Below are 25,299 nucleotides of genomic sequence, written 5' to 3'. Positions count from 1 at the left end.
TTCAAGATCTTATGTGGATAGATCCACTTCATGCATTATGGTAAGTGGTGTACATTTTCATTAACCAGTCTGCCAGTAATTGAAATTGGAATGTCATTAGTTGTTCCCTGGACCCACTTTAAAGAATATATATATATATATTTATGTATTATATATATATATGTATATATTTAAGCAAGTCTATTTAGGTATCATTTACATATGTGCTTGTCTAACTTTTTAACAGCTTTTTTGAGATTTAAATTCCACACTCTAAGTTCACCAATTTTAGGTGTGCATTTCATAGATTTTTAGTAAGTTAGAATTTTGTTGCTATCACCATCATCTATTTTAAAACATTTTATCTTTGGGAATTCATTAAAGACTGAATTGAAGATGAGTTCTTCCACGGATGACTAGAGATGATTAACCCTTTTTACTGAACTCACTTGAAATATTTTGCAACTGTTCTCTTATGCCTTCTTCATATATCATCTTTTTTTTTTAAACACACAATGAGAATTTGGGTTTAGTTTCTAAAGAGTTAACTTTCATGTTTCTGTTATGATTTTATTTTTTATCAAAATTTCTACAACAGTGGTAAATAATAATTGTGATAACATTTTAGCTGTCTTGTCTTAATTCTAGTTAATGGTTGTTTACAATAGACATGATTTATCATGTTGAGAAATTACCTTTCCCATGTGGGTTTTCTAAAGAGTTTGGTCTTCCTTGCATTGAATACATTTAGAGTGGGGCCCTTTCTGCATTTTTAGCATTTATTGAGTATTTATATATATTTAAGTATATATTTTTCCCCTTTGATTTGTAAAATATGGCAAATTATGAAATGTTTTCCTGTATCAAAATTTTGCATTTCTGTGATAATGTTTTATCCAAATGAAATATTCTTTTAATGCCCTGTAATATTTGGTTTTAAAATTTTATTTAGTGTTCCTTTGTCTATATTTACATGTCAAATTGGTCCTTAACTTTTAATTTTGTGCTGCTTGTGAGGGTTTAGTTGCTGGCTTAGACTGCCTCCATAAAATTAGTGGGATAGCTTTCCTTTTTTCTCCCCTTTTATCCTGGGAAGTTCCCCTGGTGAAACTTTCCCACTCACAACTATTTTAAAGATGATTAGTATTCTTTTCAATCTGCCACCAGCGTTTTACTCAAATTTTCTTCTCTAGATCAATTTTAGTAATTCTTTCCTAGAGAATTGTCCATTTCATTGAAATTTTGAAGTTTACAGGCCTACCATAGACTTGTATGTACTAGTCATTTTTTTGATTGTTCATAGTTCTATTTTCAAATTTCTATATTTTTCCTCTCAACTAGCTCATTCAAAGATAAACATGCATTATTTTTGTTTCTAAAGTACCAGATCCTTGATAATTTGATACGTTTTTTGCTATTTACTTATTTTTTAATGTTCTTTAAAAGCAGTTTTGATATCTTTTTTGACATGGTAGTTTATAAATTCTTTTATTCTCAGAGAAATGGTTGCCTAGATTTAATCTGTTAATTTTTACAATGGTCTTTTGTCTTTTTTAGGCACGAGATGTGCGCACCAATGAAGTGGTGGCTATCAAGAAAATGTCTTATAGTGGAAAGCAGTCTACTGAGGTAGGTGAAATATATATGTTTGCATTGGCTTGTTAGAGCCATAGCATTTTTAATTGGGGATAGGTGGGAATTTAAAAAAAATATATTGAAAAGTATACAAATATTAAGTGTATATCTCAGTGAATTTTCTTCCACAGTCTCAGTGTGCCCATTTAACTTGTACTTAGAGCCATGAACAGTATTCTTGACATCCCAGAAGCCTCCCATCTGTGTCCCTTACTTTTTATATTTTTAAATATGTCCTGCTAACATGAGTTTAATTTTTTAAATTGTTGTTTAGCAGATTATTCTATAATGGGATTATCATGTCTAAGAAAGTAAACTAGAATAAGGTACATTTGACACTAAGTTTACTGGATATAAATTTTTAATGGTTGAGAAATTGTTTAATGGCTGTTTGAAATAATCATCAAGCAGCATATATCTAGTCTGAAAAATAAGGCAGTGGGTAATAATCTGAGAAATAAAATTATTGATACTGTATTGCATGTACTTTTGTTCTTTAGTATTCTGATTAGTTCTTAATTGCATAAGTTTATAAAATGTCTACTTTCTAAGTCTGTTATTTGTATCTTTAATTCTTTAAAAAATTTAATTATTTTTAATTGTAAAGTACACAAAACAAATTTACCATCTTAACCGCTTTAAGTGTAAGTTCAGTGGTCTTAAGGACATTTACATTGTTGTGCAACCATCACCACCATTCATCTCCAGAACTTTTTCATTTTGTAAAAGTGGAATTCTACACTCATCAAACAATAATTCCTCATTTCCTCCTCCCGCCAAGCCTCAGAAATCACCTTTCTACTTTCTGTCTCTCTGAATTTGACTCCTTTAAGTATCTCAGGTAATTGAAATTATGCACTATTTGTCCTTTTGTGACTGGTTTGTTTCACTTAATATAGTGTACTCAAAGTTCATCCATGTTGTAGTGTGTGTCAGAATTACCTTTCTTTTTAAAGCTGAATAATATTCCTGTGTCTGTGTGTTTGTGTCTGTGTGTGTGTGTGTCTGTGTAAAAACACCACATTTTGTCCATCCATCATCTGTAAATGGACACTTAGTTGCTTCTACCCTTTATTTATTGTGAATAATGCTGTTACGAACATAGGTATACAAATATTTCTTTGAATCCCTGCTATTAATACTTTAGGGTATATGCACAGAGGTAGAATGGCTGCATTAGTCTTTAATTTTTAAAGATTTTGGTTTTCTGCATTTCTGGAATCTCTATTTTATGACAAATCTTGTTTTTTGTGATAACCATATTTATGAGTATGATAACACCATTGTGATTGATCACTGTTCCATCATGTTGATACCTAAAAAAATCTCTTAATAATTTCTAAAATCACTAAAAAAAACCCCTCCATTTTTGACAATTTCACTCTAATTTTATTTGCCATTCTATAGTATAACTTTAAAACTAGCTTTCATAGCAGACTTGTGTTGGAGTCTGTTTAATTAGTCATGCCTAGAACAAAAAATTTCACGGGCATCATCTTCTCTCATCTAATATTTTATCCTTCATGGAAGTTTTCATTACATTGAAGAATACAGGTTTTAGCTTTCTTTTGTTTTGAGAGTTTGCCTCCCAGAGCATTCACATTTGAAATGTAAAGCCCATAAAATACTTTACGAACTTAGCATTTTATAGCTTACACATTTTACACTGTGAACATCTTTTGCTCTATATCGTTGAGGGCTTATGAAATAACATAGGGGATATAGGATCTTAAATTCTAGTGCAAAACATTTCTCAAAGTTCTGTATTCTAGTTCCACCACCTTTAAAAATATGATACAAGTGAGTGGTAAAGCTTGGAAAAACTGAAACAAGAACAAAAAAACAGATTCCAAGTTACCATCCCACATCTACTAAGCCTCTGGAGTCTCTGGGTATGGGCCCAAGTACCTGTATTTTCAGAGTTCCCTGATTGTTGCTTACAAGTAACTATACTAGGATATGGCTTAAGTTTCTGAAGTTGTCATAGAGTAGCTTTTATTGCTGAAGGTTTATCTGTTATTTACTAATAGGCATCAGTGGGAAGACTTGATAAAATCCTGTAGGAAAATGTTTTCATGCTGATTGGTTTTTCTGTGAACTTCCCTCTGTGATAACCTAAGTGTTCACTAGCATTTTAGAATGTGTGCGTTTAGGAATTTAGGTCATTACTTGATTTGAGTTTAAACAACAGAAAAAACTTAACATTTGGTAGACAATATAAGCCAAAAACAGAACAGCTGAACTTTAAGGTATGCAAATTATACAACAATAAAGCTGCAAAAAAGAAGGGAGAGGTTGAACCTTTGAAGAAAAATCACTAAATATAGTATATAGTTTTCAATAGGTTTGGTGTGTGGTTGTAAAATTTTAATAAGACATAATAAATTTTATGAAACTAAAAATATGTCCTACCTTGAATGAATTTTATGTAATTGAGTTGTAAACTATATTAATGTAATCTCTTTAAAATGTATTACTTTGACATTTACATATTACAAATAAAGCAGAGTTGTATGTTCTTGTTAACTTTTTAATCTAACAATTACTTTTTTCTTATATAGCTTTCTATGGAAAGGCAACGGTTCCTAATTCTTTCCTTTATTCTTTTTTTTTCTCCCCACAGAAATGGCAGGATATTATTAAGGAAGTCAGGTTTCTACAAAGAATAAAACATCCCAACAGTATAGAATACAAAGGCTGCTATTTACGTGAGCACACAGCATGGGTAGGTATCTGCTCTCCCCTTGCTGTAATTTTAGTAGGTTTAGTTTATAATTAGTTCTAAAATGTCTCAAAATAGTTGTGTAAAGCCATGTACAAACACCTTGAAATGTTAGTTCATACTGAGAAAGGAGGAGCAGCTTTTCCTGGAACTCTTAGGCAGTAAGAGATAATAGAACTTTTGCCAGTTTACTTCAGAGAGTCACCTGATCATTACGTGCATGGGAAAATGTTCTGATGTATGTTAGCGGTATCATTCTTCAAATGCTTTATCAAACATTTGCTGAGAACAGTCCTATCACTCAAGCATGAAAATCAGCATATATTTTTAACATAAATGTATTGCAAGCTATTTAACCATAAGGATCTTGGGTGGAATATTGGTGGTGAATCCTGGTGAAATCTGAACTGATTGATTCTTTGGTGAATAGTAGTACTAAAGGTAGACAATTGAGACATTTTATTGCAGAAAATGGAAATTAATTTTGCTCCATTGTTAGCACTAAGATGAGGTAGTGATCTTACAACAGTATAGGCATAGTAATTATGTCTTTTAAGAGAAAGGCTAAATTTTTAAACAGGAATACCTTTTATTTTTAATAAGCTATAACTGATTATCATTTTAATATACAGAACTTAGATTTAGATTTGTAATGTTTGGTTTAATATGGTGGTGATATTACTCCTAAATGTGAGGCTGTGGTTAAGGAAAAAACAGTGGCTGACAGGGTAGGCTGCCTCTCTGTCTTCAGGTTTCTCCATCTGTAGAGCAAGGATGATAATAGGGTCTACTTCCAAAGGTGGTTATGAGGATTAAATTAGTTAATATATATAAAATACCTGGCACATAAGAGGTGCTCTGTGTTTGCTTTATAGGAAAGATTTAAACTGTAACCTAAACTTTGTATATATAGTACCAGAGGAAAATTTTTTGCTTCCTAACAATACCAGTATTGCTACTATAGGTTAATATTAATAGAATATGTATATTCCTTTATAGCTTTAGTTAGTAATTATATGAAACACACATCTGCAAGCAGTTCTGTGTCGGCATTATAAAAGATTAGTGTAGCATTGGCTTAACTTCATGTATGCATTTAAGAAGTTCCTAAATGTATATGTATATTTAAAGGTAATTGATAACTAGAGTTTGTTTCACTTCAAACTATCTTCTTGATCTCCTTGGTGAATTTATTTTATCTCAGAAAGAATCTTTTTTATTTTAATAGTGTATTTTAATGTTTTTTATAATATTTTTCCCTTGTAGCTTGTAATGGAATATTGTTTAGGATCTGCTTCAGATTTGCTGGAAGGTAAGTTTCCTTTATTCAATAAGAAAAGTATTAGTATGATAAAATGAGAATTCATTCAGTAAGAGATTTTTAAAATAATGTTAAAACTTTCCAGGAAGTGTAAAAACTTTGCCTTTTCTAGAGTCTCAGCATGGGTGTGCACTGTCTTCATTAAATACTATGTTTTAACATAATAGATGAGTTTTCCTTCTTTCTGATTTAACAGGCATTTTTCTGCATTCTTTATCATTAAACTTGATTTATTCCTTCTGTTCAGAATGAAGATATGTAGAAATATAAAAAGGGAAAGCTTCTCTTTCAATGTTTTTATAATCACGAAATAATTGTTAAATGTTAGAGGAAAATTGGCTGTGAACTATAACAACTAGGCACAACTGCACGCTTGTTATAAAGTTCAGTTGCCTTATGTATCTTGGAAAGCAAAAAGTTCCTTCTTGCTAAATGTTAGTTTTTAAAAATTTCCCCATATATTAGATATGTGTATATATATTTTTAAATGGAAATGTTCTATAGAATAATTATTTTCAAATAAATTCTCATTTTAAGTTCACAAAAAGCCATTACAAGAAATGGAAATAGCAGCAATTACACATGGTGCTCTCCAGGGATTAGCCTACTTACATTCTCATACCATGATCCATAGGTAAGTACTTTAAAAATTATCATGTATCAATAAGCAAATGGCTTGTTGAATTTATCAGACCTTGAATTTATTAATTCTGAAAGCTTTGTTGGTTTTAGCTAAATAAAAGTATTCTGGAGTTTTACAAACTCATATTTTTTTAGGTTATCCATTTCTTTAAAAGAATATACTAATTTATTTAATCTCTTTGTTGAGGATAATTTTTATCTTTTTCTACACATGCTGCTGGGCTTTCTGAAGTATGTGCACTTTATAGATTTGTGATAGAAATTTAATTATAGAATAATTTGGGAGATGGAAGAGACAGTAGGGATGATGTATTCTTACTTTTTTCATTTTACAGATGAAGAAACTGATGCCCCAATTTGTGACTAACTTCCCAAAGCTTACAAGCAAGATAGATTAGACTAGAACTAACCTAGATCTTTTGTCCTCCTGGTGACTCATAATGCAGATTTGATTCCATGACAGAGACAAGTAAAAGCTACTTAAGACTCTATGCTTTTGAGATAATCCTTGATAATCCTTGATAGTGTATAGTACCTTAAAGATTAAACCATCATAAACTACATTTTTAGCATTGGTATTGGTTTTTCCCTGTTTTTAGAAGGAAGCTAGCATTTTTTAAATTATCTATGTGAACCAGACAATACATAGTAAACTTATGTAGTAGCGTCATTGCAAATTAATGGGTTATCAATTTTTTAGATGAAAATACTAAGGTCCAAGAGAAATCCACATGCATAGTAAATAAGAGAATGGAAGAGTTGGAAGTAAAACCTAAGGTCTTCTCAACTTCAAAGAACCTATCCATTTGTTAACAAAATCAAATGGAAGAAAATAGATTGCCTTACTATTATATCCATTATAATACTATGTAGTATGAATTGACAAGTGCTTAGAAATTTATTTCTTTTTGAATGTATGGTACCCATTGGGCATACAATCCCATTATAATTTTCTTAGTTCACTTGTACATTGTTGATTTAGAAAAGAGCTTAAAAGTAAATTTGGGATCATTGATATTACCTTATCCATGTGTTTCAGTTTTCATTTCATATTTAGGTAGGAGAACTATGCTAAAGTTAGGAATGATATGAGTAATTAAAAAAAATAAATTTGGGGCATGAGGTTCTTTTTTCTCCATTTTAATATTAAGGATATACTCGGAAATCTTACAGTTATGTAAGAATGTACCGCTAAATTTTTAAACCATTATTAGTACCAATAAACAAAAACTCAAATATAGACTATGTGCTATTAATTACCTAATTTTTTCTTCTTTTTCTACTGCTATTTTATCTTCTCTTTTAGAAAATTGTTACTATATACATACAGGAATTCTGTGGCTCTCATTTCTTATTTTGGATCTTAATTCTCATCCCACCTGAGAGATTAACCAAGGCCTTAATTATTCTGATTTCTTCTTCCCTATTTTATAAATTTTTATATGCTTTTTATCATTTTCAGTTATAATCTTATGAAGGAAAGAGAATTAATTTTCTGTGTTCATTAAACCCAGAGATATCAAAGCAGGAAATATCCTTCTGACAGAACCAGGCCAGGTGAAACTTGCTGACTTTGGATCTGCTTCCATGGCCTCTCCTGCCAATTCTTTTGTGGGAACGCCGTATTGGTAAGCATAGTCCTGTCTGGTATTGATCCTCATAATTGAAACAGGCAGTGTGGTTGTACTTTTTTCAGATGCTTTATCTTTATCTTGGAAATACAGTGCTGCTTTAGACATTACTCTAAATAAGCACTATGGTTAGTTTCAAATACAGATTTGGAGTGCTGCCCTTGTATCTCCTGTTGTTTCATTTGTTCCCCCAATGTTTCTTTCCTGTTATCATCTACATCACGTATTGGGTGTAGGAGTGAAAAAAACTTAAATATATAAGAAGGGAGAAGATAGATATCCTAAGTTGAAATTTTCTTTAGATTTATACTTACTGTGTGTCAATATCTTCTGAATAAGAGTACCTGAAGACTGGTAGCTGATTAGGAATTTTTTGTTTTAATTTTTTATTACAGAGAATTTCAAGTATACCAGGAAATAGACAAAAATATAAGGAAGGCTCACACAGCGGTCAGCTCAGCCTAACAGCACTACCCCGGGGCCCGGCTGCCCTGTGTACTTGTTCCTCTTGCCCTCCCTCCACCTCCAGTTATTTGAAGCGAGTTCTAGACATCATCTAATTTTATTCATAAATAATTCCATATTAATGTTAGCAAGTTTGAGGGGAATAATTTTCCACATCTTCACCTTCCATAGGTGTTTTCTTGCTGTATATGTTGAGAGGTGTCTTAGGTCTACTGCATCTTCTTTTCCACTTACCTTTCAAATCTCCCAACTCCCACTTTGTTAAAGAAAGGCTTCCCCCATCCTGAAAGTAGAATGATGCATTGTTCTGAGAATTAAAACCCTCAAACCATCACCAAAGGGACAATTTGAGAATACATAATGTCTAGAATAAATAGCATCAGAAATATTGAAGAGTTAGGACACAAAGTTTTGGCAAGGGCCTTCTGCCTTCACAGTCATCTCTCTTCACGTCCTTTTACTCCTTGCTCTTTCTTTTCCCCAGTTATCTTCCCTCCCATCTTCTTTTGTAGTGGATCATAAATTACCTCATTTATAACTGGGACAATTGTCATGAGGACACATTAACATGTTATTTACGTTGAAAAAGAAGTTTGGCATTTCCTGATAGAAAATAATTCTGATTTGAATGGTTGATATGACCGTGCAGACTGGGTTTGCTAATTAGGTTATTATACAGGAGTGTTTTTAATGAATTGAATGAGCTATGTCCTCAGCTCCAAGTTGTAAATATCTGTAAAGCACATATACAAAATAATGTACATACATATGTGTGCATTATATCCTTTGCAATTACCAAGTTTATAAAATTTTGATATCAACTCAAAAATGTACAAGTGGATACATTTTTAAAATAAATTCATTGAAAGTAAGAAAATAAAAAATTTTAAGGCTACTGCTCTGTATGACCAAAAATTTGTTATGTAGAACCCTAGTTAGATAGAATTCTCTGCCCCTCTATAAAAAAGGGGTTCTTTGGACAAATAATGCTTCTTAATGGTTCCCCTCTTTACAAATCAGTGATCAATATTAGATACTAGAAAGGAGCTAGAAAGTTGTACATTAGAAATAAAACTACTTTTTAAACTTTGTTGAAGTTAGTGACTCCCCAAGCTTACTTCAACATCTTAACACATTAGAACCCCTCTATTATTGGCAATTGAAAGTTACATATGTGTTAATTTGTATATAGTTTATTAGGGAAACAGCACTGTGTACGTATTTACATGTTTTTACACACAGGAACACACATACTCCTGGTGATAATCTTATTAAGCAGTCAGAAACTCTTCTAAATGTCTGTACTTAACAAGTACAAAGGAAGTATAAGGTGAAGCATACCAGTGAGAACATTAGAGTCTAGCTGAAGATGTGAATTAGTGTTTCATTTTATAACCGAGACGCCTCTAAAGTTAATAATTCTATGATTTATTTAGTTATGAGTGGCAGTCATAGTCAATTTGATCACAGAACACTACTACTATTTGAAAAAAGACTGACAAACTGCTTATTCATTTTTGCTTATTGTGGCAGATATTTTCTCAGCTAAATGTAGTGAGCTTGTTTACTTCAAGGAAACAGTGCCAGTGATAAAATGCCCTCTTTCAAGCAAAATCTAGACTTTTGTAATAAGATACTGAAACCAAAATGTTTGAGAACCACTGCCATAAAGGATATACAATATTAGAATCTGCAAACTTGAATTGATGCAGAATACAACCCTGCTCTGGGGAATCTTTCCTCCAGGATGCTGTTACATGATCATGACAAATGGTGAGAATAAGTCCCACCATTGTATATGCAATGGTAAATATTTACCTCACAACCTGTAATGCCTTTATTTCCAATTGTAAGAATTCTTTTGTCCACATATATCATCTGGAATTCACACAGGTATTCTCCATGTAGATGGTCATTACGGTTTTAAAGAATAGTGTACTTTTCTTTTTTAACTTTAAATGACATTTTATGTTTTAGGATGGCCCCAGAAGTAATTTTAGCCATGGATGAAGGGCAGTATGATGGCAAAGTAGATGTATGGTCTCTTGGAATAACATGTATTGAACTAGGTAAGTATTGCTCTTTATTACTGTGTATAGTAAGTTTTGATCAATGTTTTACCTCAATTTCTGTACCAAATTACAGATTTTTATTTTTATACCAGTGTTTAAGGGGAGCAATAAATCTATTAAAGTTGTCACTTCTGTTATTCGGCAATTTTTATATATATGTTAGTTTATGTAAATTACATTTGCTTAGCTCTAAATATACTATTAGGTCTAAAATAGTTTCTACTGTAGTATTAATTTTTTGAGGTATCTGTGTCTAACATTTAATGAGTATTTGTTAAACACTAGAATATGTCTATGGTTATAGATTTACCATGTATGAAGGGTCTCTAAAGCATTCATGAATTAGTTATCACTACTTCGGTTACTTAATACTTTGTATTAGGGATCAAGATTAGATTATCAGGCTACATACCTTATTGTACAGTTTGATTTTATGCACACATTTTATTCTGTTGCCTTAAGTGGAACTATGCTTAAGGCAGTGGACCATCAAAACTGCTAATACTCCCATTGTAAGTGAGCCAGGGTGGGTAATTGAACTGTCAGTATAATTGAAGCTGATGGCCATCTTCTTGCTCTTGAGTCCCTGCACCAGTTCATACCTTCCCTTTTTTTTTCTTTAAGCTTTATTTAATAGTAGGAAATACTGGGAATATTGAACAATTCTAGGAGTGACCAAAGATCGAAAATAACATGTTTAAAGTAAAAACTATGTGTCATTTGGATAAATCATTAACCTGGGTTTGTCAGTAGTAAAAAAAGCAGATAGGGAAATTGAGGCAAAATAAAAGTAAAAGCTTGCTTATCACTACACAATAAATACTATAATTTCCACTATAACCAGGATGTTTCTTTCTTGCAACCTAATATTTTTCTAAAATAATATAACCTTTAGATTTTTTCACTTTTGTTAGGATTCCTACATTAATCATTCCCTTCAAGCTCTATATCATCATATGTATTTTAAAGCTTGACATCAGCAAAGAGAGATTTGGAGATTACCATGTCATCCTCTTCTGATATTTTGGTCTCAATTTGAGGTTTTTCGATGTGTTTCTTCCATTTGAAAATATCTTTAGGTATCTTAAACTCTTGTTCTTTTACTCCTGATTCTTTTTCCTACCAGTACATCCTAATTAATTTCTTAAGAAACTTGGGTGTAAATGTGCAGAAGCTGGTTAATATGCTCTGGCTATAGGGTATTTTTATGGGGTATGTGGTTGATGCATGTATGTGCCCCTTTTGGATAGTGAAATTGCATTAATGATCCTTTTAGATATCATTGATATATTTTGATATTCATTTGATTAGAAAGTATTCCTTGGCTAATTATACTGCTGAGAAAGAAGTGTATAAACTCCAGAGTTTCTATAGGATGGATTCTTATTTTTCAATGTTTTCTAGTTTCTTATTATAGTTCATAAAATAGACTTCCTTCACAATGAGAGTTTTTACACTTAGAATACAGCAACTTCAAATGTGACCGCCTTTAGATAAGTTTTAAGGAGTGAGACATTTCGAAGAAATTCTTAGAGTTTTAGGCATGCATGTGGCATCTTCAACTTTTAGAAACTCTTACATGATCACTTTAAAAAATTTCACTTACAGATGTTTTAAATTCTGAAATGTCATGAACCAGAACCTGACACTGGTCCCAGGGGAAAGATCTAGAGGAGCATGGGCCAATGAAACGTTCTGTAGTGATGGAGATATTCTGTATTTGCATGTATGTTGAGCACTTGAAATGTGGCTAGTGCAACCGAGGAACTGAATTTTAAATTTTATTTCATTTAAATAAGTTTGCATTTATAGGGCATGGGGGGAACTCCATAATATGGATGTAGTAACCATATTGTTTTTCATGTGAAACTTTCATAAGAGTGTATATTAATAATACCTTAATTCAAAAAATTGTTTAAAAAATTATTTGCATTTAAATAGTAACATGTAGCTGCCCTTTTAGACAAAATAGGTATAGAGGCCTGGTTTTTTTTAAGTAAAAAATTTTTATTTTAAATTGAAGTGACAAATGATTTTATCTTAGATTTAGTTTTACAACATAGTGATTCAAGCAATGCATCAGTCTTTTTAATAGTAAACAACAAATGAGAAACAACCCAAATGTGCTACAATATAGATGCATATAAGTACATGTGGTATACACATGTACAACATACATGTACAATGCAGTTGTATTTCTTTTTCCTTTTTTTTCATTATGTACTTTCTTTTTTTTTTTGGTATCATTAACCTACAGTTACATGAGGAACATTATGTTTACTAGGCTTACCCCTTCACCAAGTGCCCCAACATACCCCATTTCAGTAATTGTCCATCAGTGTAGTAACATGTTGTAGAATCACTACTTGTCTTCTCTGTGTTGTAGAGCACTCCCAGTGCTCCCCACACACATTATACATGCTAATCATAATGCCCCTTTCTTTCCCCACCCCCCTTATCCCTCCGTTCCCACCCATCCTCCTCAGTCCCTTTCCCTTTGGTAACCATTAGTGCACTCTTGGGTTCTGTGAGTCTTCTGCTGTTTTGCTCCTTCAGTTTTTTCTTTGTTGTTATACTCCACAGATGAGTGAAATCATTTGATACTTGTCTTTCTCCACCTGGCTTATTTTACTGAGCATAATACCCTCTTGCTCCATCCATGTTGTTGCAAATGGTAGGATTTGTTTTCTTCTTGTGGCTGAATAATATTCCATTGTGTATATATACCACATCTTCCTATCCATTCATCTATTGATGGACACTTAGATTGCTTTCATTTCTTGGCTATTGTGAATAGTGCTGTAATAAACATACGAGTGCATATGTCATTTTCAAACTGGGCTGCTGCATTCTTAGGGTAAATTCCTAGAAGTGGAATCCTGGGTCAAATGGTATTTCTATTTTGAGTTTTTTGAGGAACCTCCATACTGCTTTCCACAATGGTTGAACTAATTTATATTCCCACCAGCAGTGTAGGAGGGTTTCCCTTTCGCCACAACATCACCAACATTTGTTGTTGTTTGTCTTTTGGATGGTGGCCATCCTTACTGGTGTGAGGTGATATCTCATTGTGGTTTTAATTTGCATTTCTCTGATGACTAGCGATGTGGAGCATCTTTTCTTGTGTCTGTTGGCCATCTGAATTTCTTCTTTGGAGAACTGTCTGTTCAGCTCCTCTCACAATTTGTTGATTTGATTATTTGCTTTTGTTTGTTGAGGTGTATGAGCTGTTTATATACTTTGGATGTCAACCCTTTATCGGATGTGTCATTTATGAATATATTCTCCTATGCTGTAGGATACCTTTTTGTTCTATTGGTGGTGTCCTTTGGTGTACAGAAGCTTTTCAGTTTGATATAATCCCACATGTTCATTTTTGCTTTTGTTTCCCTTGCACGGGGAGATATCTTCATGAAGAAGTTGCTCATGTTTATGTCCGAGAGATTTTTGAATATGTTCTTTTCTAAGAGTTTCATGGTTTCATGACTTACATTCAAGTCTTTGATCCATTTTGAATTTACTTTTGTGTATGGGGTTAGACAATGATACAGTTTCATTCTCTAACATGTCAGTTTTGCCAACACAAACTGTTGAAGAGGCTGTCATTTCCCCATTGTATGTCCATGACTCCTTTATCATATATTAATTGACCATATATGTTTGGGTTAATATCTGGATTCTCTATTCTGTTCCACTGATCTATGACTCTGTTCTTCTGCCAGTATCAAATTGTGTTGATTACTGTGGCTTTGTAGTAGAGAGCTTAAAGTTGGGAATCAAGATCCCCCCTGCTTCATTCTTCCTTCTCAGGATTGCTTTAGCTATTCTGGGTCTTTTGTGGTTCCATATGAATTTGAAAATTATTTGTTCCAGTTCGTTGAAGTATGCTTTTAGTATTTTTATAGGGATTGCATTGAATTTGTAGATTGCTTTAGGCAGGATGGCCATTTTGACAATATTAATTCTTCCTAGTCAAGAGCCTGGGATGAGTTTCCATTTGTTTTAGTGTCCTCTTAGTTCTGTTAAGAGTGTCTGGTAGTTTTCAGGGTATAGGTCTTTCATCCACTTGGTTAGGTTTATTCCTAGTTATTTCATTCTTTTTGATGAAATTGCGAATGGAATTGTTTTCCTGATTTCTCTTTCTGCTAATTCATTATTAGTGCATAGGAAAACAACAGATTTCTGTGTATTAATTTTGTATCCTGCAACTTTGCTGAATTCAGGTTTTAGTTCTAGTAGTTTGGACTGGAGTCTTTAGGGTTTTTTATCATGTCATCTGCAAATAGTGACAGTTTGACTTCTTCTTTACTGGTCTGGATATCTTCTATTTCTTTGTTTTGTCTGATTGCTGTGGCTAGGACCTCCAGTACTATGTTGAATAACAGTGGGGAGAGTGGGCATCCCTGTCTTGTTCCTGATCTTAGAGGAAAAGCTTTCAGCTTCTTGCTGTTAAGTATGATGTTGGCTGTGGGTTTGTTGTATATGGCCTTCATTATGTTAAGGTACTTGCCCTCTATGCCCATTTTGTTGAGAGTTTTTATCATGAATGGATGTTGAATTTGGTCGAATGCTTATTCAGCATCTATGGAGATGATCATGTGGTTTTTGTCCTTTTTGTTGATGTAGTGTATGATGCTGATGGATTTTCTAATGTTGTACCATCCTTGCATCCCTGAGGTGAATCCCACTTGGTCAGGGTGTATGATCCTCTTGATGTATTTTTTAGTTTGGTTTGCTAATATTTTACTGAGTATTTTTGCATCTATGTTCATCAGGGATATTGATCTGTAAATACCTTTTTTAGTTGGGTCTTTGCCTGGTTTTGGTATTAGAGTGATGCTGGCTTCATAGAATGAGTTTGGGAGTATTCCCTCCTCTTCTATTTTTTGGAAAACTTTAAGGAGAATGGGTATTATGTCTTCTCTATATGTCTGGTAAAATTCAGTGGTGAATCCACCCCTGACCAGGAGTTTTGTTCTTTGGTAGTTTTTTGATTACTGATTCAATTTCTTTGCTGGTAATTGGTCTGTCTAGGTTTTCTGTTTCTTCCTTGTCAGTCTTGGAAGGTTGTACTTTTCTAGGAAGTTGTCCATTTCGTCTAGGTTTTCCAGCTTGTTAGCATGTAGATTTTCATAGCATTCTCTAATAATTTTTTTATTTCTTTGGGGTCTGTCGTGATTTTTCTGTTCTCATTTCTGATTCTCTTTATGTGCGTAGATTCTCTTTTTCTCTTAATAAGGCTTGCTAGAGGCTTATCTATATTATATATTTCCTCAGAGAACCAGCTCTTAGTTTCATTGATTTTTTTCTATTGTTTTAATCTTCTCAATTTTATTTATTTCTTCTCTGAACTTTATTACGTCCCTCCTTCTGCTGACTTTGGGCCTCATTTGTTCTTCTTTTTGCAGTTTCAATAACTGTGACTTTTCACTATTCATTTGGGTTTGTTCTGCCATCTTTCAGTAGACCTGGATTGCTATATCCTTTCCTCTTAGAACTGCCTTCGGTGCATCCCACAGAAGTTGGGGCTTTGTGCTGTTGTCATTTGTCTCCATATATTGCTTGATCTCTGTTTTAATTTGGTCATTGATCCATTGATTATTTAGGAGCATGTTGTTAAGCCTCCATGTGTTTGTGAGCCTTTTTGTTTTCCTTGTACAATTTGTTTCTAGTTTTATACCTTTGTGATCTGAGAAGTTGGTTGGTAGAATTTCAATCTTTTTGAATTTACTGATGCTCTTTTTGTGGCCTAGTATGTGGTCTATACTGGAAAATGTTCCATGTGCACTTGAGAAGATTGTGTATCCTGCTGCTTTTGGGTATAGAGTTCTGTGATGTCTGTTAAGTCCATCTGTTTTAGTGTGTTGTTCAGTGCCTCTGTGTCCTTACTTATTTTCTGTCTGGTGGATCTGTGTTTTGGAGTGAGTGGTGTGTTGAAGTCTCGTAGAACGAATGCATTGCATTCTATTTCCTCCTTTAATTCTGTTAGTATTTGTTTCACATATTTTGGTGCTCCTGTATTGGGTGCATATATATTTATAATGGTCATATCCTCTTGTTGGACTGATCCCTTTATCATTATGTAATGTCCTTTATCTCTTGTTATTTTCTTTGTTTTAAAGTCCATTTTCTCCTATACAAGTACAGCAACATGTGCTTTTTTCTCGCTATTGTTTCCATGAAATATCTTTTTCCATCCCTTGACTTTTAGTCTGTGTATGTCTTTGGGTTTGAGGTGAGTCCCTTGTAAGCAGCATATAGATGGGCCTTGCTTTTTTATTCATTCTATTACTCTGTGTCTTTTGTTTGGTGGATTCATTCCATTTACATTTAGGTTGATTTTTGGAAATATGTACTTATTGCCATTGCAGGCTTTAGATTCATGGTTATGAAAGGTTCAAGGGTAGCTTCTTTACTATCTAATCGTCTAACTTAACTAGCTTATTAAGCTATTATAAACACAGTCTGATGATTCTTTATTTCTCTCCCTTCTTATTACTCCTCCATTCTTTATATGTTAGGTGTTTTATTCTGTACTATTTTTTGTTTCCTTTGACTGCTTTTGTGGGTAGTTGATTTTATTTTTTGCCTTTATTTAGTATTGGTTGGTCTGCCTTCTTTGCTGTGATTTTATTTTTTCTGTTGACATGTCTTTAGCGTTAGGAGTACTTCCATCTAGAGCAGTCCCTTTAAAATATCCTGTAGTGGTGGTTTGTGGGAGGCAAATTCCCTCAACTTTTGCTTGTCTGGGATGCGTTTAATCCCTCCTTCATATTAAATGATAATCATGCTGGATACAGTATTCTTGGTTCAAGGCCTTTCTGTTTCGTTGCATTAAGTATATCATGCCATTCTTTTCTGGCCTGTAAGGTTTCTATTGAGAAGTCTGATTATAGCCTGATTGGTTTTCCTTTGTAGGTGACCTTTTTTCTCTCTTTGGCTGCCTTTAGTGCTCTGTCCTTGTTCTTGATGTTTGTCATTTTAATTATTATGTGTCTTGGTGTTGTTCTCCTTGGGTCTCTTGTGTTGGGAGATCTGTGGGCTTCCATTGTCTGAGAGACTATTTACTCCCCCAATTGGGGGAAGTTTTCAGCCATTATTTCTTCAAAGACACTTTCTATCCCTTTGTCACTCTCTTCTTCTTCGGGTACCCCTATAATGCGAATATTGTTCCATTTGGCTTGATCACACAGTTCTCTTAATATTGTTTCATTCCTGCAGATCCTTTTATCTCTCTCTGCCTCAGCTTCTCTGTGTTCCTGTTCTCTGATTTGTATTCCATTAATGGCCTTCTGCACCCTATCCAGTCCTTCCAGAGATTGTTTTACTTCTGTATTCTCCCTTCTAACTTGATCCTTTAGCTCTTGCATGTTTCTCTGCAGCTCCATCAGCATGGTTATGACCTTTATTTTGAATTCTTTTTCAGGAAGATTGGTTTATTCTATCACCCCAGGCCCTCTCTCAGGGAGTTGTCTGGGTAATTCTTGACTGGACCAAATTCTTCTGCCTTTTCATGGCAATAGAGGTATCTTTAGGCAGGTTAGAGTGTGTGTTAGCTGGGAGAACAAAGTCCTTTCCTGCTTGCTAGTGCCTTGCTGTTCTCAGCTACCTGTGTGAGTTACCCACACACCTGTCACAGCCTCCGGATTAATCCCCTAAGCTGCCGAGGGTGGGGTTATCATCAGGGTAGCCCAGAGCCCTATGGGGAGTGGCAGGCGCACCGGGTGTGCATTCCTGCAAGAACGGCGTCCCTTCGTGCCTAACTCCGGTTTCCTCTTTCTTTGCCAGGCAGCTGCATGCTGGCGGCTGCCTCTGGGTCTGGCCCAGTTGGCTGCGCTGCTGGAGGAGATTCTGGGCAGTTGTTCTGAGTGCAGCCACTCTCCAGCTGCTCTGCCGCCGCAGGCATATGTGGCCACTCTCCTTTTGCTCCACCGCTGTGTTGGGGCCACACTGGTCGGCGAATGACTGGAAGCTGCGTATCACCATGAAGGGCTTCAGGGGTGTGTTCCCACCAGGGGACTGGGATGACTGAAGTTCCTCAGGAATCCCAGCCTGCTGGGCTGATTGTGCCGGGATGCTTCCATCCAGCTGTGAGGCCCCTGTCCCTTTAGGACTTTCAAAAAGCACTCACTTTTCTTTTGTCCAGGGGAGCTGGCTGTGGGGACCTGCTTACAGATTTTAATCTTGTGTTTCTCTAATATCCAGCACACCATTCAATGAGTGTCTGTGTTCCTGGTGCTGATTACTAGAGCTGGTTATTTAGCAGTTCTGGGCTTCCACTCCCTCCCTGCTACTACTCTTTTGCTCCCACCAGGGAGCTGGGGTGGGGGAGAGCGCCCGGGTCCTGCTGGGCCGTGGCTTGTATCTTACCCCCTTTGGAAGTGCTGAGTTCTCGCAAATGTAGATGCAGCATTGTTGTTGTACTTTATCCACTGGTCACTCTTTTAGGAATAGTTTTATTGTTGTATTTTCCAAAATATATATGGTTTTGGGAGGAGATTTCTGCTCCCCTATTTTTGCCGCCATCTTGGCTCCTCCTTCTCAAGGCCTGATTTTGCTATGCAAATTTGCTTAGCTGTCTTGGGAAATATATGTTACATGTTTTTCTACTTTAAAATAATTAAGGATAATGAATTAAAGCCAACTTTTCTTACAGGGTAGGTAAGAGAGCAAAAGTGAAATCAATTTTAGTGTCTTTGGTTTTGGTAAATACAGTTCTAAATAAATATGACTTAAGTATTAATGAATTATTTACTCATGTTTATTTATGAATTTAGAGGTTGAAATAACTTGAATTTTCTCTTAGAAGACTTTGTATGTTTGTTCACAATTTCATGAAAAAGACCCCAATTTTGTTGCTTTTCAGGCAGTGTGTATGATAGCACAGTTGTTTTTATAAAAACAAAATGTTCCATTTTTTCTGATTATAAAAGTACATGTTGAGAGTATAAAATTTGAGAAATGTCAATGGTATAAATGTAACTGCAGTTCCTTGTGAAAGGATACACAAAATAAATGGATGTAAATTATGATATCATAAATGTAAAACATGATGGGAAATAAAAATGTAGAACTTTTCAATGCTTTCCCAATTTTCAGTTTAAAATAGATAATTATAAATATTAGTTTTATGTAAGCCTCATGAAAACCACAAAGTTAAAAGCTATGGTAGATACACAAAAAGTAAAAAGGGATCTATGCATACCACTACCAAAAAAATCAATTCAGAAAGAAAGAAAGAGGAAAAAGAAAGGAACAAAGGAATTACAAAACAATCAGAAAGCAATAAAATGGCAATAAGTACATACTTATCTAAAGTTACTTTAATTATAAAAGGACTAAATTCTCTAGTCAAAAGACAGTGTGGCTGAATGGATTAAAAATAATAAGACTCATGTGTATGATGCCTGCAAGAGCCTCACTTCAGATGTAAGGATACATACAGAGTGAGAGTGAAAGGATAGAAAAAGATATTCCATGCAAATGGAAACCAAAAGAAAGCCTGGGTAGCTGTACCTACAAAAGAAAAAATTGACTTTAAAACAAACTAATAAGAGACAAGGACATTATCTAATGATAGAGAGATCAGTCCAACAAGAGAATATAATGTGTAAATGTTTATGCACCCAACGTGGTAGCAACTAAGTATATAAAGCAATATTAATAAACTTGAAGGGAAAAATAGACAGCAATACAATAAAAGTAGGGGACTTCAACATCCCATTTTCATCAATGCATGGATTATTCAGACAAAACAATTAGTATGGAAACACTGGCCTTTAACAGCACACTGGACTAGATGAACTTAACAGACATATACAGAACATGCCATCCCAAAACAACAAAATGCACATTCTTCTGAAGCACCCATGGAACATTCTTCAGGATAGATCATATGTTAGGACACAAAACAGGTCTCAATAAATTTAAGAAGATGGAAAGTATATCAGACATTTTCCTGAGACAATGTTATGAAACTTGTGATCAATTGCAAGAAGAAAAATGGGAAATTCACAACTATGTGAGAGTAAAGAACATGCTATTCTAACAACTAATGCATCAAAGGAGAAATAAAAAAATATAAGGAGACAAATAATGTAAATACAACATACCAAAACATATGGGATGCACCAAGAGCAGTTCTAAGAGGGAAGTTCATAGCAATAAATGCGTACATTAAGACACTAGGAAGTTTCTCAAATAAACGACCTTAGTTGAAACCTTAAGAAATGAGAAAAACAAGAATAAACCAGTCCCAGAGTTAGAGGAAGAAAGGAAATAACAAAGATGAGATCAGAAATAAATGAAATAAAAACTAAAAAGTTAACAGAAAAGATCAGTGAAACTTAGAGCTTGTTTTTTGAAAAGATAAAAAGAATAGACAAACCTTTAGTTAGAAATAACCATGATAAAAAGGCCTGAAAATCAGAAATGAAAGAAGAGGCATTACACCTGATATTTCAGAAATATAAAGGATCACAAGAGACTACTATGAACAATTAGTATGCCAACATATTGGACATCATAGAAGAAATGGATACATTGTTGGAAACATACAACCAATCAAGACGGAATCATGATAACATAGAAAATCTAAACAGTCTGAGTGCTAGCAAAGAGATTGAATTAGTAATCAAAACATCCCAGAAACCAAATCCAGGACCAGAAGTAAAATGGGAAATTCACTGGCAATCCCACTGCTAGTTAGGCTTCACTATTCCAGTCTAACACACATGTAAAGAAGTAATAGCAGTCCTTCTCAAACTCTTCTGAAAAACTTAAGAGGAGGGAGTACTTCCAAACTCATTTTATGAAGCCAACATTACCTTCATAATCAGAACCAGACAGGGACACTACAAGAGAAGAAAGTTACAGGCCAAATTCCCTGAGGAATATAGGTGCAAAAATCTTCAGTGAAGCACTAGCAAACGTAATTCAACAATACATTGGAAGTATAATACACCATGATTAACTGTGACATATCCCAGGGTGCAAATATGGATCAATATCTGCAGATCAGTGTGATCCTCCACATTAACAAAATGAAGGCTGAAAATCATGATTATCTCAATAGACACAGAGAAGCATTTGACTAAATTCAGCATCCATTTGTGATAAAAACTGTTAGCATAGGTATAAAGGGAAGATAGCTCAACATAATAAAATCCATATATGGCAATCTGGCAATCCCACTGCTAATATCCTACCTAGTAGCTAAAAAAAAGTTTTTCTTCTGATATTGGGAACATGACAAGGATATCCCCTCACCACTTTTATTCAACATAGTGTTGGAAATACCATCCAAAGCAATTAGACAAGAAAAAGAAACAAAAGGCATCCAAACCAGGAAGGAAGAAGTAAAACTATCACTGTCTACAGATCACATGATATTATTACATATAGAAAATCCTAAAGACTCCACCAGAAAATGGTTAGAACTAGTAACTGAATTCATGAAAGTTGCAGGGTACAAAATTAATATGCAGAAATCTGTTGCATTCCTATATACTAATAACAAACAGCAGAAAGAGAAATCAGGAAAACAATTCCATTTAAAATTGCATCAAAAAGAATAAAATACCTAGGAATAAACCTAGCAAACATGGTAAAAGACCTATACCTTCCTCACGAGGGAATTAACCAATAAATGGAAATAATCCCATGTTCATGGGTAGGAAGAATTAATATTCTCAAAATGGCCATCCTGCCCAAAGCAATTTACAGAGTCAGGGAATCCGTATCAACATACTAACAATATTTTTCAATGAGCCAGAACAAATAGTTCTAAATTCATATGGAACCACAAAAGACCTCATACACCAAAGCAATTCTGAGAAAGAACAAAGCTGGGGTGATTATGTTCCCTGACTTCAAGCTTTATTATCAATCTACAGTAATCAAAACAGTATGGTACTGGCACAAAAACAGATCCGTAGATGAATGAAACAAAATAGCCCAGATATAAACCCATGCATATATCATCAATTAATATAATAATATAAAGGAGCCATGAATATACAGTGGGGAAAGAATAGCCTCTTCAACAGCTGGTTTGGGAAAACTGGACAGCTCCACATAATATAATGAAACTGGAAGCAATCCACATTTAGATATACACATATTTGAGAAAGATGTATAGAATATAACAAGGAATAGGATCTCTAACTTTTTAAACATTAAATTTTATTTAAATCACACTAGTAGTAGTAGCTTAGAAGAATTTGAAATGGGGGATATTATGTTCCCTGATTTCAGGCTATACTACAAAATAACTCTAATCAAAACAGTATGGTACTGGCACAGGAACAGACCCATAGATCAGTGAAACAAAATAGCCCAGATATAAACCCATGCATATATGGTCACTTAATATGTAATAAAGGAGCCATGAGTATACAATGGTGAAAGGACAGACTCTTCAACAACTGGTGTTGACAAAACTGGACAGCTACATGCAAGAAAAAGAAGCTAGATTACTGTCTATAACTCTACACACAAAAGTAAACTTGAAATACATCAAAGATGTAGAAGTAAGACATGAAACCATAAAACTCTTAGAAGAAAACGTAGGTAAAAATCTCTCAAACATAAGTGTGATCATTTTTTTCCTGTACACAATTGCTCAGGATGAGAAAAAATAATTAAAAATGAACAAGTGGGACTATATACCAAACAAAATGCTTCTGTACAGCCAAGGACCACCGTCAGCAGAACAAAAATGTAACCTATATTATGGGAGAGTATATTTGTAAATGATTTGTCCTATAAATGTTTAACATCCAAAATATATAAAAGACTCATACTACTAAACACCAAAAAAAAAAAAAAAACCAATGAAAAAATGGACAGAAGATCAGAAGAGACATTTTTCCAAAGTAGAAATACAGATGGCCAGCAGGCACATGAAAAGATGCTGCACATAGCTAATCATCAAAGAAATGCAAATTAAAACCGCAATGAGATATCAACTCACACCAGTAAGGATGGCCACCATCTAAAAGACAACAACAAATGTTGGCGAGGATGTGGATGGAGAAAGGGGAATCCTCCTACACTGCTGGTGGGAATGTAAACTAGTCGACCACTATGGAAAGCAATATGGAGGCTCCTCAAAAAAGCTCAAAATAGAAATACCATTTGACCCAGGAATTCCACTTGTAGGAATTTACCCTAAGAATGCAGCAGCCCAGTTTCAAAAAGACATATGCATCCCTATGTTTATCGCAGCACAATTTACAATAGCCAAGAAATGGAAGCAACCAAGAAATGGAAGTCCATCAGTAGATGAATGGATAAAGAAGATGTGGTACATATACACAATGGAATATTATTCAGCCATAAGAAGAAAACAAATCCTACCATTTGCAACAACATGGATGGAGCTAAAGGGTATTATGCTCAGTGAAATAAGCCAGGTGGTAAAGACAAGTATCAAATGATTTCACTCATCCGTGGAGCATAAGAACAAAGAAAAAAACTGAAGGAACAAAACATGAACAGAATCACAGAACACAAGAGTGGACTAACAGTTACCAAAGGGAAAGGGACTGGAGAGGATGGGTGGGAATGGAGAGACAAGGGGAGAAAAGGGGCATTACAATTAACACACATAATGTAGGGGGAGGTCTGTACAACACAGAGAAGACAAGTAGTGATTCTATAGCATCTTAGTACACTGATGGACAGTGACTGTAATGGGGTATGTGGTGGGGACTTGATGATGGGGGGAGTGTAGTAACCATAATGTTGCTCATGTCATTGTACATTAATGATACCAAAAGAAAAAAAAGAATTTCTTTTGTAATTCTTAAACTAGTCATTCTTAAAGCTGGATCAAACTAGTCATTCTTAAAGCTGTTGTGGGACAGTATAAAGTAGGTGTCCATGTCACCTACTTAGCTATGGTAGCCCAATGTGGCATGTCATTGTCCTGTGAGTAGAGGAGGAAGTTCCCACAGACAATGCCTTGTATGTGGAAACAGAACCTACGCAGGTAGGGGGACAGTTAAGTTTGGAGATTCACAGTCCTGGTGGGGTAACCGAAGCATTCATACCTGGAAGTAGCCCAGCATGGGGTGTCAGAGGCCAAGGAGCAGGTCCATATTTGGGGGTGGGTAACCTGACACATGGCAGTGCCTGATTGAAATAAGTGGGCTTCCCTCCTGAGGACTGACGAGGAGGGCCTCACTGCAGAAACTGGTCCAGTTTGGATGGGGTGTCAGAAACTGAGTGGATGAAGTAGACAGACTTGGAATGGAGTTTGAAAACTTGATGGGGAAAAGGGGAAAGGGTGGTGGCCAAGATGACAGATCATCAGGGGTGATGCATCAAATATATTAAGAATAATGAGAGGTTTCTTACTGTCAGAGAAGGGTGTTACAATTAATGGAAAGAGAAGGCTAGAATAAATAGAGTATAGTATTGGATTTGACATACTGCAGTGGACTCAGTTTTCAATAAACATCTGAAGATCCTTAATGTGCAATAAAGGCAGGGGGAGGAGCCAAGATAGTGGCATGAGTAGGACAGCGGAAACCTCCTCCCAAAACCATATATATTTTTGAAAACAAAACAAATACAACTATCCCTAAAAGAGAGACCAGAAGGTTCAGGACAACAGCCAGTCTACATCTACACCTGCAAGAACCCAGCACCTCACGATGGGGGTAAGATACAAGCCGCAGCCTGGCGGGACCTGAGTGCCACTCACCCCAGCTCCCGGCGGGAGTAGGAGTCGGTGCTGGGAGGGAGAGGGAGCCCAGGACTGCTAAATACCCAGCCCTAGCCATCTGCACCGGAGCGCAGACACACAGTGCGTGGGGTGCTGGATAC

General features: G+C 34.9%; 1 protein-coding gene across 4 annotated transcripts in view; it reads left to right on the top strand.

Annotated features, from left to right (window-relative positions):
* TAOK1 (TAO kinase 1) overlaps nucleotides 1-25,299 on the top strand; it is a 183,180-nt gene that overhangs the window by 89,789 nt on the left and 68,092 nt on the right. For all 4 annotated transcript variants that reach the window (XM_073235077.1, XM_073235076.1, XM_073235079.1 and 1 more), the window contains 6 exons: nucleotides 1,537-1,608; nucleotides 4,238-4,339; nucleotides 5,603-5,648; nucleotides 6,195-6,291; nucleotides 7,814-7,927; nucleotides 10,373-10,464. In XM_073235077.1, the coding sequence (XP_073091178.1) occupies nucleotides 1,537-1,608; nucleotides 4,238-4,339; nucleotides 5,603-5,648; nucleotides 6,195-6,291; nucleotides 7,814-7,927; nucleotides 10,373-10,464 (523 nt within the window). The remainder of the gene's footprint in view (nucleotides 1-1,536; nucleotides 1,609-4,237; nucleotides 4,340-5,602; nucleotides 5,649-6,194; nucleotides 6,292-7,813; nucleotides 7,928-10,372; nucleotides 10,465-25,299) is intronic.

The sequence above is a fragment of the Manis javanica genome, chromosome 4 (assembly GCF_040802235.1).
Source record: "Manis javanica isolate MJ-LG chromosome 4, MJ_LKY, whole genome shotgun sequence".
NCBI lineage: Eukaryota > Metazoa > Chordata > Mammalia > Pholidota > Manidae > Manis > Manis javanica.
Note: the sequence above shows the minus strand (reverse complement) of the source record. Positions and strands in the feature narration are given on the sequence as shown.